At 39.4% G+C, this 16368-nt stretch overlaps 1 protein-coding gene across 2 annotated transcripts in view; it reads right to left on the reverse strand.

Annotated features, from left to right (window-relative positions):
- The window catches only part of LOC140204255 (uncharacterized protein C8orf48-like), an 88168-nt gene extending 82762 nt beyond the window's left edge, over nt 1-5406 (reverse strand). The window contains exons 1-2 of one of the 2 annotated variants that reach the window (XM_072270818.1): nt 5240-5406; nt 685-973 (exon numbers count right to left, since the gene is read on the reverse strand). In XM_072270818.1, the coding sequence (XP_072126919.1) occupies nt 685-940 (256 nt within the window). In that variant the 5' untranslated portion in view covers nt 941-973; nt 5240-5406. Of the gene's footprint in view, nt 1-684; nt 974-5116; nt 5172-5239 lie in introns of those variants that run through there. The other variant, XM_072270819.1, reaches the window with a different exon arrangement.
- Nucleotides 5407-16368: the final 10962 nt, after the last annotated feature.

A 16368-nucleotide genomic window follows, 5' to 3' on the forward strand; every position in this document is an offset into this window, starting at 1 on the left:
ATTCATGCATACACCATTGTTTGTTCAGATATGATGGATTAACATTAGAAATTGCAGCACCAAACATATTGATAGCAAGAATAAATAAAAACCTCCAACCCTGAAACAGGAAAAGCTGAGTTGCCCCACATCTGGTGGCATCTAGTTACTAGGCTATAAAAGTCCAATTCTGTGTCAGATCTTACATTGTGATTAGATGTAGGAAAGTTTGAAGTACTCCCAACACACCTAACAGCCTGGCCAATTCATTACTTGAAACTAGAAGACTAAGCCTGCATCTAATGTCTAGGATTCCATCCATTCAGCTACTGAGAAAAGTGTGAGCCCAGACAACAATTTAGGTCAGTTCAACCAAGTGAAGTATCATGCCAAAGCTAAATCCTCTCTACGTCCACAAAGTATATTTTTCCAGAGGTCACTGGGTAAAGTAGGAGAGGTGGTGGTAGAGACAGATACATTAGAGACATTTAAGAAAGGCATATGGATGAAAGAAAAAAATGGAGGGTGATGCAGGAGGGAAGCTTTAGGTTGATCTAGGAGTAGGAAAAACGGTTGGCACAACATCGTGGGCCAAGGGACCGGTACTTTGCTGTGCTGTTCTATATTCTGTGAATTAAACTCAGAAAGGAAAAATAATTAACAATATCCAAGCATCTTGGCAAGTACTTGATTGCTCCTTCTCACCTTTGAAACTCTGAGGTGACATAAATTCCAATTCAGATTTGATTGCAGAGATTTCTGATTCTGTTTCTTGCTCAAAGTCCTCATAGAAAGACTGATAGGATTCAAATGACTGACTGTAGGACTGAAGACTCTCCTCACTCTCATCACTGTAGGTCGCAAGAGATTCATCAGAGTACTGCAGTACACTGTTCATGCAGCTGCTGCCGGATTCAGAGGAGTTGTCAGGATTTTGGACTACAGCTTGTCTTTTACTCATAGCAGTTTTGCCTGTGATTTGTAAGTAATGTACCTAAAATAAAAAGCATAAACGTTTCTGGTAAGTGATGGCAGTGCAGTCTCCCTTTGGGATTGCACATTTAAAGCAAAATTCATCTTGAATACTAAACCCTACAGAATATACACTCAAATTCTTTGCATATGCATATTCAGTTGATCATTCAGAGATTTCTGTAACCAGAGGGTAGTGAATCTTGGGAATTCATTGTCATAGACAGCTGTGGAGACCAAGTCATTGGGTATATTTAAAGTGGAGGTTAATAGGCTCTTGATTGGTATGGTTGGCAAGGGTTACAGAGATTAGGCAGCAAAATGGAGTGGAAGGGATAATAAATCAGGCATGATGGAATGCCAGAGCAGACTCGATGGCCAAATTGCCTAATTCTGCCCCTGTGTCTTGTCTCTCAACTCCATTGGGATAGTAAGTAGCTAAAGTTCAAAGTAAATAAATGTCACCATATACTACCCGGTGATTCATTTTCTTGTGGGCAGTCACAGTATGCAGTTGCACAAGAGGTATTGAGGCCTAGGTTTTGGAGCTATTTGATCAGTTTTGAGGGGATGAGTGTTTAATACAGAGATGTAGAGAATCCTGTTTAATGTACCTTCACTGTCCAGAAGTTCCAGGGTTGAGTGAGGAGCCAATAAAATGGCACTTCTGTTAACCTGTTGTGGTGGTAGGCAAATTGGAGTGGAGCCAAGTCACTCCTTAGTATCCTCTAGGAATAGTATTCAGACTAACACATTATCCAGACTTGGAAAAAACAACTGGGTCCATGTCCCTGGGCACCCTTGTTGGTATATCAATATCAGGATCAGATTTGATTGTGGTTTCATTCTGTTGTTAGATAGCCAGCCAGTGCTTGCTGTCAAGACATAACTGTACGTAGCTCAACACAACCAATGGTTTTCAGTGAGGATGCAGATAAAACTGAGGGACTAGGGTCGTTAGAGGCTTACTGAGCATGCAAGAGACTGGATTGATTTTAATCTACAAAACACACTAAATTAGATGAGTGCAGGAAACTGTCCAACATAGTTGACGAGAAATACTAATCTTCGATCTCTGTTTAGCTCTGTGGAGTGAAATGAGGTTTAGAAACAGGTTCAGCTGGTAAGTTCCTCTCATCAGTAACTGATGCTGGTATAGGGAACATTTTGTTTTGCTTTCTAACCCCAAAACATTAAAAACTACTTTAAAGGAAATCAAGGGATCAGGGATATAACTCGCATACATTCGTTTTTACTTTAAGAGAAGTGCACATATGATATGGTGGCATGATGACCTATGCCACTCACATTCTATTCCATATAACCCACAATTATTTTTTAAACAAAGAATGCTTAATCAGACAATGCATTTATAAGATTACTCAAATATCACTGAAATATTAAATACGTAGAATACAAGTACTATATACGCATTCACAGCATAGTAAATTTTAAGTTGCCCCATTCAGGCCTAAAGATTTAATCACTGAGGAGGATTTCTTACTCTTGTGGGATAACGTCTTTTTTGATGGGGGGTGGGAGGGGGTGGTTACTGCTTGGCAGTTGAGACGTGGTTGTGAAATAATCTCAAGTTCAAGGGCCTCCTCCCACAGTAGTTGTTGGAGTTGACTTTGGGACTGCACAAAGTGGTTCTGACAGCTCTGGATACCTTTCTTCTGAATGTATTGGCATTCCAAATGCTGCATGGCAAACCTCACTGGACGACGTGGATCATGTGTGAGTACAGTGTCTGAATCCACCATTTCCCTACCTTTTAGAAAGCCACCTCAAGGTTTGTAAAAATATCCTCTGCTCTGGGCAGACGGTATTGATCTACTTTCAGTATTAGGTTGATGGTAACCTTAAAATCAACACAGATTCTGACAGACCCATTTTTCTTGGTTACTGGGGCCACTGAGGTTGTCCATGGGCTCCACTCAACGTTGGAAAAAAATTACTTCAGCCGCCATGCAATATACATCACTGGCTACTTGATTGCATACAGTATAAGGACCAGAAGGGCTTTGCAAAACTTGGGTGAGGTATTTTCATTGAGCACTATTTTACCCTTGATTTGCTTGAGTTTTCCAGTGCCATTCTTGAACACTGTTGTGGCATCATCCAGTACCTTTCTTAATCTGTTTTTAGTTGACTATCGCAGGGGATGTGGCATGCAAGTGGTGGATGGATCTCCAATCAAGTTGCAGCTACCTCAGCTGTTTACACCCCCACAATGTTGGTCCTTTTGTTTTAATCACATACGTACTAGCCCAATATAGCTTATTGGTTGTTGTATTTCACTATTACGAATATCATTTCCACAGGAGCTATCTTTTCTCTAGTTTAAGTTCTTAGTTGGATACCTGCTGGCTTCAGTAGCTTTGAAATACTGTCCAAATTCAATTTGTGGAATGACTGAAACAGCCGAGCTAGTGTGCAATTCCATTTTAATTAATTTGCCACTCTCTTCTGATGTAAGCCATATTGATGTTTATTGGTGAACAGCAGATCAGGCAGCATCCATGGAGTGGAATAAACAGTCACCATTTAAGACCAGGACCCTTCATCAGGCCCAAAACATTATTTATTCCCATCGATTGATGCTACTTGACCTCCTCCACACATTGTGCATATTGCTCTCGATTTCCAGCATCTCCAGTAGCCCATGTCCTTGCTTGTCTGTTGCTAGTTCTGATATTGTAAATCTCAAGGCTACACAGTCCTATGTCATACTCATCATTATCAGAATTTTCATCAACAGCATGCAGATTAGTGCTCTTTTTGAAACTGCAACTTCACTTTTTAATCTGGTCTGGTGTACATCAGCCACTGGTACAACAGTAACACAATTTGTAACAGGCAACAGGCAGGTTTCTGTTTAGATGTTGCAATTTTGTTCAAGCTTACTTTCATTCCTGACTGCAACTCAACTGCGTCTCTGCTATTTCCATTGATATACCAATTACAACTGCTCTTTTAATTGTAAGTTGTGCTTCAGTTAGGAGCCATTTTTGAATGCTGTCTTGTAGGATTCCACAAACTAAACAATCGCTCTGTGCATTATTAAACCCATTACCTAACCGACAATGCTCGACAATCTCTTCAATTTAGCCACATACGCTGAAATAGACTCACCTTCCCTTTGATTCCACTAATGAAACCTAAAGTGCTCTACAATCAACAATTTCAGTTTCTGCATTACTTTCACAATATCAGTAAAGCTCATTTCAGCTGGTTTGGTTGAAGCAGTTAAACTTCAAACTGTATGCCTTTAAACCCAATACACTCAGTAAAAATTGGTGCTTGTTTCTCATTGTCTGTTTCATTTGCTTCAAAATACTGCTCAATCTGTTCAGTCTGTAAAATCCAGTTGTCACTTGTGGAATCAAACGCATCTACCTTTCCAATCTAGCCAGCCATTTCTGATTTTTAAAAAATGTATTATTATTACCTAATACTCATTGGTTATGAACCTGTAAATTTGTCCATTATCTGCCCTTTTTTAAAAAACTGACCACAGTTGTGCTTTTTTTACTCAACAGTTTCTCGCTGTGCTGTTTTTAAAAACTTAAATGTTTTGCTCCACTTCAACAAGTCATCTCTGATTCTTTTAATACTTCCTTGGCACCACTGTTATGTTTTGTAACTACAAAATATAAAATTGGAAGAAAAACAAGGGGACGCAGGGAGAACTTGTAGGCTTCTTTTTTTACACTTCGAGAGACATGAACATTATTGATTTGAATTATTAAACAAAGAATGCTTAGTCAAACAACATATCTACAATATTATAGAAATATTAATTACACAACGCATTTTCTTTAAATGATGAGTTAGGGGAGTTAATTTAGTTATTCGTCACTGCTTCAAGTTACGACAAATAGGAGAATTTAGATAAGAGTGTGGTAAAATCACACACACACAAAATACTGGAGAAACTCAGCAGGTCGGGCAGCGTTTACAAAAAGTCTATGTTTCGGCCCGACTCATTCTCCCAACTTCCCAAAGAGTTTGGAACTGTGACATTAGCCAACGTGTTACGAGGAAACAGAGAACAATCAACTGTTAAATTTAACGAAATCAATGAAGCCTGGATTACAGGCCTGAAAGCACAATTAGAGAAAATACAGTTTGCTTTTAACCGTGATAATTTGTTTACTCTCACACACACAGACTTCGACGCAAATACAGACAAGTGAAGAGGTTGCTGCTGCCCCCCAGTTCCCTTCTCCAAACCTCTGCGGTCTGAAACTGTTGCCTTGGTAACCGGCATGTTATCGCTGCTCACCTTTCAGCTCGGTAAACTGCGACCCTAGGCCGCTCACAGACAGGAGGGCGGCTTTTGCTTCCCCTCCACTGGAGGATTATGCACTGCCTACACAAAACTCGTAAAAACAACAAATTCAAACTTAAATGTCGGTGTACGTGTGCGAGCAGCTGTTCTCCCTCCCCAGCCTCACACCGGCACAAAGTTGCACTAACAACGGGAATGTTCCATTCTTTACTTATTCCAAGGGGAAGAATTTTTCCCCCTGGTCTTAACCAAGCCATTTGTTTTTACAATCAGCTGAATAAAAAACAGTTTGAAGTGGACGCTGTGCATAATTGCTTAATACTAATACAGATAATCTTTCCTACCGACTAAAAACAAAAGTTCTCTCGCTGTATCAAGGCATGGGAACGATTAGACTCCCACATCACTCGATAATGTAAATAAATACAGTACCTCCTACTAATCACTGTGAGATGTGGCTCCAAAATCCTGTTTGCAATTATTCTATGCGTTCTGTCAGGATTTATTTAATGCTGGTACAGCACACTTGTAGATTTTGCTGGGCTAAAATTATCTGTTCCGAATGGCCCAGAAAGTACTTATAACTTTGCTAATGTAATGGAAAAGAAATATTTTGGAACATTCTCAGATTATCATATTCTCTCAGAACTCAGTGTTTCCTTTTACTACAATACTACTCAAATATCTTTGAAAAATTAATTACACAACACATTAAACTCTCTCCGCGATATAGATTGTTTAATGTTACTGTCCATGGGTGGATTTAAAAGCAGGATAACAGTAAAATCTCAGCAGTGAAGTCTTGAGGATAGTCCACATTGCAGAAGAGGAGGTGCTGGAGGCCTTAAAATATATAAAGGTAGATAAATCTTTATCAGGTTGCGCCTGAACCTGAAGGAGACCAATATCCTTGCAGGCAGGTTTGCTAGAGCTGTTGGGAAGGGTTTAAACTAATTTGGCAGGGGGATGGGAACCAGAGTGATAGGCCAGAGGATCGGGCAGTTGGTACGCAAGTAAATGCACTGTGTAGTGAGACTGTGAGGAAGGACAATGCTGGAGAGGGACAGGAGCAGACAATTTGGGAAAACATTTAATTGGGGTAGGAGAAATATGATGCTATTAGGCAGGATCTTGACAACATAAATTGGGATCAGATGTTTTCATGGAAATTCATGGCAGAAATGCAGCAAATATTCAGGGAACATTTGCATAGCGTTCTCCATAGGTATGCTCCATTGAGGCAAGGAAAGGATGATAGGGTAGACGAATGATGGCGCACAAAGGATATCAAAAATCCAGTTAAGAAGAGAAGAAAAACTTATGAAGGTTCAAGAGTACTATTCGAGCTCTAGAAAATTACAAGGAAGGAAGGAGCTCAAGAATGAAATTAGGAGAGCTAGAAGGGGTCATGAGAAGGCCTTGAAGAGCAGGATTAAGGAAAACTCCAAGGCATTCTACAAGAATATGAAGAGCAAGAGGATGAGCTGTGTGAGAATAAGACCATTAAGGAGTGAGAGTGGAAACATGTGCGTGGAGCCGGAGGAGGTAGCGGAGGAACTTATGAATACTTTGCTTCAGTATTCACCAGTGAAAAGTACCTTGGCAATTGGGGGATGACTTACAGCAGACTGAAACGCTTGAGTGTATAGACATTAAGAAAGAGGATGCGCTGGAGCTTTTGAAAGGTATTAAGTTAGATAAGTCGCCGGGATCAGATGAGATATAGCCCAGGCTACTGTGGGCAGCGAGGAAGAAGATTTCTGAGCCTCTGGTGATGATCTTTGCATCATCAATAGAGCCAGGAGGATTGGAAGGTTGCAAACGTTGTTCAAGAGAGGAAGCAGAGATTACCCAGGAAATTATAGACCAGTGAGTCTTGCTTCAGTGGTAGGCACATTGTTGAAGAAGATCATGAGAGGCAGGACATATGAGCATTTGGATAGATATAATCTGATTAGGAATAGTCAGCGTGGTTTTGTCAACGGCAGGTCATGCCTTACAAACCTGTTTGAATTATTTGAGGATGTAACAAAACACATTGTTGGAGGTAGAGCAGTGGATGTAGTGTATATGGATTTCAGTAAGGCATTTGATAAGGTTTCCCATGTGAGGCTCGATCAGAAAATAATGAGGCTTGAGATCGAAGGAGACCTTGCTTTGTGGATCCAGAATTGGCTTACCCACAGAAGGCAAAAGGTGGTTGTAGATGGTTTGTATTCTGCATGGAGGTCGGTGACCAGTAGTGTTCTGCAGGGATCTGTTCCGGGAGCCTTCCTCTTTGTGATTTTTATAAGTGAGCAGAATGAGGAAGTAGAAGGGTGGGTTAGTAAAGTTTGCTGATGACACAAAAGTTGGAGGTGTTGTGGATAGTCCAGAGGATTGTCAGAAGTGAAAGAGCAACGTTGATAGGTTGCAGAACTGGGCTGAGAAGTGGCAGATTGAGTTCAACCCAGGTTAAGTGTGAAGTGGTCCATTTTGGAAGGTCAAGTTTGAAGACAGAATATAATACTAACGGTAAAGCTCTTGGCAGTGTGGAGGATCAGTGAGACCTTGGGGTCTATGTCCATAAGACACTCAAAGCTGCTGCACAGGATGACAGTGTTGTTAAGAAGGCTTGTAGTGTGTTGGCCTTCATCAACCGTGGGATTAAGTTCGAGAGCCGTGAGGTAATGTCACAGCTACATAAGACTTTAGTTAGACCTTACTTGGAGTAACAAATTTAGTTCTGGTCACCTCATTACAGGAAGAATGTGGATGCTATAGAGAGAGTGCAGATGAGATCTACAAGGATTTTGCCTAGATTGGAAAACATGCCTTATGAGAATAGGCTGAGTGAACTTAGCCTTTTCTCCTTGAAGTGACAGAGCATGAGAGATGACCTGATAGAGGTATATAAGATGATGAAAGGCATTGATTGTGTGGATAGTCAGAGGCTTTATCCCAGGGCTGAAATGGCTAACATGAGGGGGCATGGTTTTAAGGTGCTTGTAAGTAGGTACAAGGGGAATAACAGGGTATGATTTTGAGTGGTAAGACTGGTAGGTGCGTGGAGTGCACTACCAGGGCAGATGGTAGCGGCAGATACAAGAGGTCCTTTGAAGAGACTCTTGAATAGGTACATGGAGCTTAGAAAAATAGAGAGCTATGTGGTAGGGAAATTCTAGTCAGTTTCTAGAGTAGGTTACATAGTCAGCACAACATTGTGGGCTGAAGGGCCTGTATTGTGCTGTCGATTTCTATCTTTCTATGACAGGCAGATGATAGGACAAATTTACAGTCAGTGGGGTGAGTTAAAATGTAGCAGTGGGCCAAAATTGAAAAGGATGATGAATACAGGACTGGAGGTGTCATCTTTGAAAATATGCAGTATAAGGTAAAGGATCTAAATTAGAAATAAAATGGATGATCTTGAAATTCAGCTACAGATTGGCAAGTATGGTGTTGTGACCATCTCTGAAACTTGGCTAAAGGATGTCTGCCATTGGGAGCTGAACATCCAAGGATATTTGGTGTATCAGAAAAATATGTTAGTAGGCAAAGGCTATAGTGTGGTCCTGTGTATAAGAAACAATATTAAATCATTAGAAAGGAATGACATAGGATCGGAAGGTGTAGTCTGTATGGGTCGAGTTAAGAAATGGCAAGAGTAAAAGGACCCTAAAGAGCAGTTGTATACAGGCCTCCAAACAGCAGCCAGGATGCGGATTACAAATTACAGCAGGAGGTTGAAAACCTCCTGAAGGTTTCCTAGAGGTCAGAAGGGCAATGTCATGGTAATTGCTGGGGATTTTAACATGAAAGTGGATTGGGAAAACCTGGTCAGTACTGGACCTCAAGAGAGAGAATTTGGAGAATGTCTAAGGGATGGCTTTTTAGAACAGCTTGTTGTTGAGCCCACTAGGGGATTGGTTGTGCAGGACTGGGTGTTGTGCAATGAGCCAAAGATGATAAGAGAGCTTAGGGTTAAGGAACCATTAGGGAGCAGTTATCACAATATGATCAAGTTCACTTTGAAATTTGAGGAGAAACTAAAATCCAACGTGTCGGTGTTTCAGTGGAATAAAGGAAATTACAATGGCATGAGAGGGGAACTGGCCAGTTGACTAGAAAGGGACATTAGCAGGAAGTACATCAGAGCAGCAATGACTGGAGTTTCTGCAAAAAATGAGGGAAGTGCAAGACAGATGTATTCCAAATAAGAAGAAATTTTCGAATGAAAGAAAGGCACTATTGTGGCTGACAAGTGAAGTCAGAGCCAAAGTAAAAGCAAGAGAAAGGGCATACAAGGAAGCCAAAGCTACTGAGAAGATAGAGGATTGGGAAGCTTTTAAAAACTTGCAGAAGGAAGCTAAGATGGTCATTAGGAAGGAAAAGATGAATTATGAAAGGAAGCTGGCAACTAATATCAAAGAAGATACTGAAAGCTTTTTTAAGTACATAAAGGGTAAAAGAGAGTCAGGGGTAGATATAGGACCAATAGAAAATGATGTTGGAGATATTGTAATAAGAGACGCAGAGTTCGCAGAGGAACTGAATGCGTATTATGCATCAGTCTTCACAGTGGAAGACAGCTGCAGTGTACCGGGGATGCAAGAGCGCCAGGGAAATGAAGTGTGTGCAGTGAAAATTATGACTGAGAAGGTGCTCAGGAAGCTTAATGGTCTGAGGGTGGGTTAATCTCCTGGACCTGATGGAATGAGCCCTTGCGTTCTGAAGGAAGTAGCTGGAGAAATAGAGGAGGCATTAACAATGATCTTTCAGGAATCAATAGATTCTGGCATTGTACCGAATAACTGGAAATGCAAATGTTACTCTGCTATTTAAGAAGGGTACAAGGCAGCAGAAAGGAAACTATGGACCTGTTAGCCTAACATCAGTGGTTGAGAAGTTGTTGGAATCGACTGTTAGGGATAAGATTACGGAATACTTGGAGGCACATGACAAGATAAGCCAAAGCCAGTTTGATTTCCTAAAAGGAAAATCCTGCCTGACGAACATACTGCAATTTTTTGAGGAAATTACAAGCAGGGTAGACAAAGGAGGTGCATTGGATGTGGTGTACTTGGATTTTCAGAAGGCCTTTGACAGGGTGCTGCACATGAGGCAAGATAAACTCCCATGGAATACAGGGAAGTTACTAACATGGGGGAGGGAAGTATTGGCTGATCAGCAGAAAACAGAGAAAACCAAGGGATCCTATTCTGGAATGCTGCTGGTTAACAGTGGAGTTCCAGGGGTCGGTGTTGGGATTGCTGCTTTTTATGATGTGTGTCAATGATTTGAACTATGGGATTGATGGAGTTGTGGCTAAATTTGCCAAAGATATAGAGATAGGTGGAGAAGCGGGTAGTGTTGAGGAAACAGAGAACCTGCAGAGAGACTTAAATAATTTAGGGGAATGGGCAAGGAAGTGGCAAATGAAATACAATGTTGGAAAGTGTATGGTCATGCACTTTGGTGTAAAAAATAAAAGAGCAAACTATTACCTAGGTGGGGAGAGAATTCAAAATGCAGAGATGCCAGGGGCCTTGGGAGTCCTAGTGCAGGATACCCTAAAGGTTAACCTCCAGGTTGAGTCGGTGGTGAAGAAGGTGAATGTAATGTTGGCATTCATTTCTAGAGGTATAGAATATAACAGCAGGGATATGATGTTGAGGTTGTATAAGGCACTTCCGAGATCACACTTAGAGTATTGTGTGCAGTTTTGGGCTCCTTATTTTAGAAAGGATATACTGACATTGGAGGGGGTTCAGAGAAGATTCTTGAGAATGATTCTGGAAATGAAAGGGTTACTGTATGAGGAATGTCTGGCACCTCTTGGGCTATATTCCCTGGAGATCAGGAGAAGAAGGGGGGAATCTCATAAATATATTTTGAATGTTAAAAGGCCGGAACAGTTTAGATGTGGCAAAGTTATTTCCCATGGCAGGGGATTCTAGGACAAGAGGGCATAACTTCAGGATTGAAGGATGTCAGAAGGTGGTAAATCTGTGGAATTTGTTGCCACGAGTGGCTGTGGAGGCCAAGTCTTTGGGTGTATTTAAGGCAGAGATAGATAGGTTCTTGATGAGCCAGGGCATCAAAGGGTATGGAGAGACGGCAGGTGAGTGGGGATGAATGGAAGAATTGGATCAGCCCATGACTGAATGGCGGAGCATACTCGATGGGTTGAAAAGGCTCCTCCTGCTCCTATATCTTATAGTCTTATCTTGTAACACAGTTAGTGATTGGCAGGTATGATGTTGTGGGCATTGCAGAGATGTGGCTGAATGTTAGGAGCTTAACAAGAATACTTATTGTATCAAAAGGATAGGCAGGTAGGCAGAGTGGGTGGGGAGGGGGTTCCATTGGTAAAAAATGAAATCAAATCCTTTGGAAGAGGTGACAGGATTGGAAGATTTAGAATTCTTCTGGGGAGACAAGTTAAAAAGGAAGGTAGAAAAGGCATGTGAAAAGAGCAATGTTACAATAGTCAAGAGAGATCTCAATATGCAGATAGATTGGGAAAATCTGTTTGGGTGGATCCCAAGAGAGGGAATCAGTAGAATGCCTCTGAGTTCAAGTTGAAGATCAAGTTCAAGTTTGTTGTCATCTGACTGTGAATATATACAACCAAACTAAACAATGTTCCTCTGGATCATGGTGCTCCTATACAAAATATCTTACACACGGCACATAAGCTAAAATATTAGATCATCAATAAGTTAATAAAATATAATTCAAAATGCATGTGGTAAAGAGCAGCACAGGTAAACAATAAACATTAAGCAGCTCAGTGGTAGCAGAGTTCTCATAGACTGAGGGAAGAAACTGTTACTCAGTCAGGACAGTCCTAGTCCTGATACTTCTGTATCTCCTTCCTGACTGTCAAAGAGATTGTGGGATTGGCGGTAGGGATCCACAACAATGCTTTGGGCCCTTCGTCCCCAATTCTCCCAGTAAATATCACAAATAGGGAGGAGGAAGTCCCTGATAATCCTCTTTTTTAGGTGGCTTTTTAGAATAGCTTGTGGCTGAGCCCACTAGGGGACCAGCAATTCTGGATTGGGTGTTGTGCAATAACACAGGTGTGATTAGAGAGTTTAGGGTAAGCCAAACCCTAGGAGGCGGTGTTCATAATATGGTTTAATTCATCCTGAAGATTGAGAAGAAGAAGCTAAAATCGGATGTGTCAGTTTACAATGGAGTAAATAGAATTACAGAGGCATGAGAGAGGAGCTGTCCAAACTTGATTGGAAGGAGACACTAGTAGGGATGATGGTAGAACAGGAATAGCTAGAGTTTCTGGGAGCAAAATGGAAGGCACGAGAAAGGTACATGCCAAAGATGAAGTATTCTAAAGGGAGGATGAGGCAATTGTAGCTGACAATGGAAGTCAAAACAGCATAGAAACAAAAGAGAGAACACGTAACATGGTAAAAATTAGTGGAAAGGTGGAGGAATGAGAAGCTTTTAAAAACCAACGGAAGGCAACTAAAAAATTCATAAAGAGAGAAAAGATAAAATATGAAGGTAAACTAGCCAAAAGTATAAAAGGAGATACAAAAAGGTTTTTTTTCAGATATACGAAGAGTAAAAGAGAGATGAGAGTGTAAATCAGACTACTGCAGAATGTTTTTTTAAGAGACCTTTGGATAGGTACATGGAGCTTAGAAAAATAGAGGGCTATGGGTAAGCCTAGTAATTTCTAAGGTAGGGACATGTTCAGCACAACTTTGGTGAGCTGAAGAGTCTGTATTGTGCTATAGGTTTTCTACGTTTCTATGTTTCTATGCTGGAAAATTATGCTGGAGAGTTAGTAACGGGGGGGGAGGGAACGGAAAAGTTGGATGTATCTAATAAGTATTCTGGTTCAGTTTTCACTAAGGAAGACACTAGCAGAATGCCAAAAATGCAAGAGTGTTAGAGGGCAGATATGAGTGTCATTGCTATTTCTAAGGAGAAGATGCTGGGAAAGCTGAAAGGTTTGAAGGTAGATAAGTTACCTAGAACACCCTAGGGCTCTGAAAGATGTAGCTGAAGAGATTATGGAGGCATTAGTAATAGACTTTTAAGAATCACTATATCCGTGGACAAATTATTTCATATTCTGCTGGACTGAAAAAATGAATTAGTAATGAAATACTTATACTGGTTGACAAGATTAAAGAAATTGACAAGAAATATTCTATTGCCCCCAGTAAGAAGCTTTATGAAGACAGAGTCGAACTTCAAATGGAGCACAGTCTATTACTAACATCCTCGATTGAAAATCAATTAATTAAAACTAGCAGTCAGTTTTATATACATGGTGATAAATCTGGTAAATTACTGGTTAACCAATTAAAAACTGCTTCGGTTAAATGCCAGATCATTAAGATTCAAAAAAGAGATGGTAATCTGACGGTTGATCACGATGAGATAAACAAGTCCTTTCAAGAATTTTATACTTCTTTATATCAATCGGAATTTCCTGATGAGCCCCGCTTTAATGCATGAATTTTTAAGGAAATTGAATATTCCAAAATTACCACCCAATGAACGTTTAAAATTAGATGCGCCTGTTACGGAAGAAGAAATAAAGGATGTTATTTCTTCGATAAATTCAGGTAAAGCACCTGGTCCGGATGGCTATACAGTAAAGTTTTTAAAATCCTTTTCTACTATACTTTCTCCTTGGTTATGTAGAATCTTTAAGGATGCATTATTTATAGGTAAATTACCATGATCTTTATATCGAGTTTCTATTTCCCTAATTCTTAAAAAAGATAAGGATCCTACTGAATGTGCATCATATAGGCCTATATCCTTGCTGAATGTGGATTCCAAGATCTTTTCTAAAATACTGGCAACTAGACTGGAGAATGTATTGCTTCAAATTATTTCTGTCGACCAGACTGGATTATTAGAAATCGTTATTCTTTCTTTAATATTAGGAGATTAATGAATATTGTTTATACTTCTTCATCTAGAACTCCAGAATGTGTCATTTCACTGGACGCTGAGAAAGCATTTCACAGAGTCGAATGGACATATTTATTTAATACACTTGAGAAATTCAATTTTAGTCCAATATTTATATCTTGGATTAAATTGATATACCTTACCCCTTCGGCTTCGGTATTTACCAATAATCAAAGATCTCCCTTTTTTTCAGTTGTTTCGTGGTACTAGGCAGGGTTGTCCTCTTAGTCCATTATTATTCGATATTGCCTCGGAACCTTTAGCTATTGCTATTCGTGACTCACCTAATATACTTGGCATTACCCATGGGAATGAGATACACAAGTTATCGCTATATGCAGATGATTTATTACTAATATATCTCTAACCCTGAGAAATCCATTCCAGCCGTAATATCCCTGCTTGCTCAGTTTAGTAACTTTTCTGGCTTCAAATTGAATCTTAGTAAGAGAGAACTCTATACATTAAATGTGCAGGTTCCAATTTATAGACGTTCACAATTTAGATTGATTACTGACTATTTTACTTATCTGGGTGTTAAAATTACTAAAAAGCATAAGGACTTATTTAAGCTCAATTTTTTACCGTTAATTAATCAGGTTAAACAATTGTTTACTAAATAGTCCCCATTGTCTTTATCACTGATTGGCTGAATCAATGCTATTAAGATGATTATTCTACCTAAATTTTTATCTCTGTTTCAAGCGGTACCAATTTTTATTCCTAAATCCTTCTATGATACTGTTGATTCTAAAATTTCCTCACATATATGGCAGAATAAAAATCCTGGACTAAGTGAAGAATACTTACAGAAGTCCAAAAAAAACGTTGCTTTGGCATTGCCGAATTTAAGATTTTATTACAGGGCAATTAATATTTGATATTTAATATTTTACTATTTTGGACACAAGATTTGGATTTAATTCCAAATCCACAATGGGTAAACCTTGAATGTAATTCTGTACAAGGGTTCTTTTCAAATCTTTTTATTATTATTATTGTTCAGAATTAACACGAGTACATCAAAGTAAGCAACACTTACGACGTCTCAAGAAAAAAACATTATTTTAAAGATTCAAAAATTTTTGGTGACAATAAAGAAAACTCTACTGAGCAAGAAAAAGTGGGGTGGGGGGGGAACCCATTAGGTGTTCAACCCTGGAGCCATGCATCATACAGAAAGCTTCTAAAGATAAACATCAAACCGCCAGCAAGAAAAAAAAAGTACCAAAAATTTACAATTAGATCGTGGAGGAAATCTATCAATTAACTCAAATGATAATAACGAGCAAATGAACCCCATCTTCTCTCAAAATCATATATAGGTTCAAAGGTTCAACTTCTAATTTTCTCCAAACTAAGACATAGCATCACTTGAGAGAACTATTGTGACAAAGTGGGAGCTGATGTATCCTTCCACTTCAACAAAATGGCCCTCCTGTACAAGGGTTCTCATTGGTTTCCATTTTAGGGACTTCGCTTCCCTTTGTTCTCTCTAAATTGAATAAACAAATGGTTAATCCAATAATTAAATGGACATTACAATTATAGTTTCAATTTTGTAAATTTTTTGGTTTGACCAAATTTATTTTATCAAGCCCTATTATATCTGATTTTTTTTCCAACCCTCTGTTATGGATCAAACCTTTTTGATATGGAAAATGAAGGGTATAATATGTTTTCGTGATTTATTCTTGGATAACTGTTTCATGTCTTTTGAACAGTTGTCTAATAAATATAATTTGCCCAGATCCCATTTTTTTTAGATATTTACAAATTAGAAACTTTTAAAATACTACGCTACCTACCTTTCCGACTTCATATCCAACTGACATCATGGAAAAAATTTTAGGTTTAAATCCCTATCAGAAGGGTTTAATAGCAACTATTTATGATATGATTATGAAAATACAGCCAGGTACATCTGATAAAATTAAGAATGAATAGGAAAGGGAACTTCAATTTCACTTACCTATAGAGAAATGGGAGGAAATTTTTCGATTAGTTAACTTTTCCTCTATATGTGCTAAACATACATTGATACAATTTAAGGTGGTGAATAGGGCCCACATGTCTAAAGATAAACTAGCTCGTTTTTACTCTCATTTAAGTCCTGTTTGTGACAGATGTCATTCTGGGGTAGCTTCTTTGACTCGTATGTTCTGGTCTTGCCCTCTTTT

The sequence above is a fragment of the Mobula birostris genome, chromosome 10 (assembly GCF_030028105.1).
Source record: "Mobula birostris isolate sMobBir1 chromosome 10, sMobBir1.hap1, whole genome shotgun sequence".
Lineage (NCBI taxonomy): Eukaryota > Metazoa > Chordata > Chondrichthyes > Myliobatiformes > Myliobatidae > Mobula > Mobula birostris.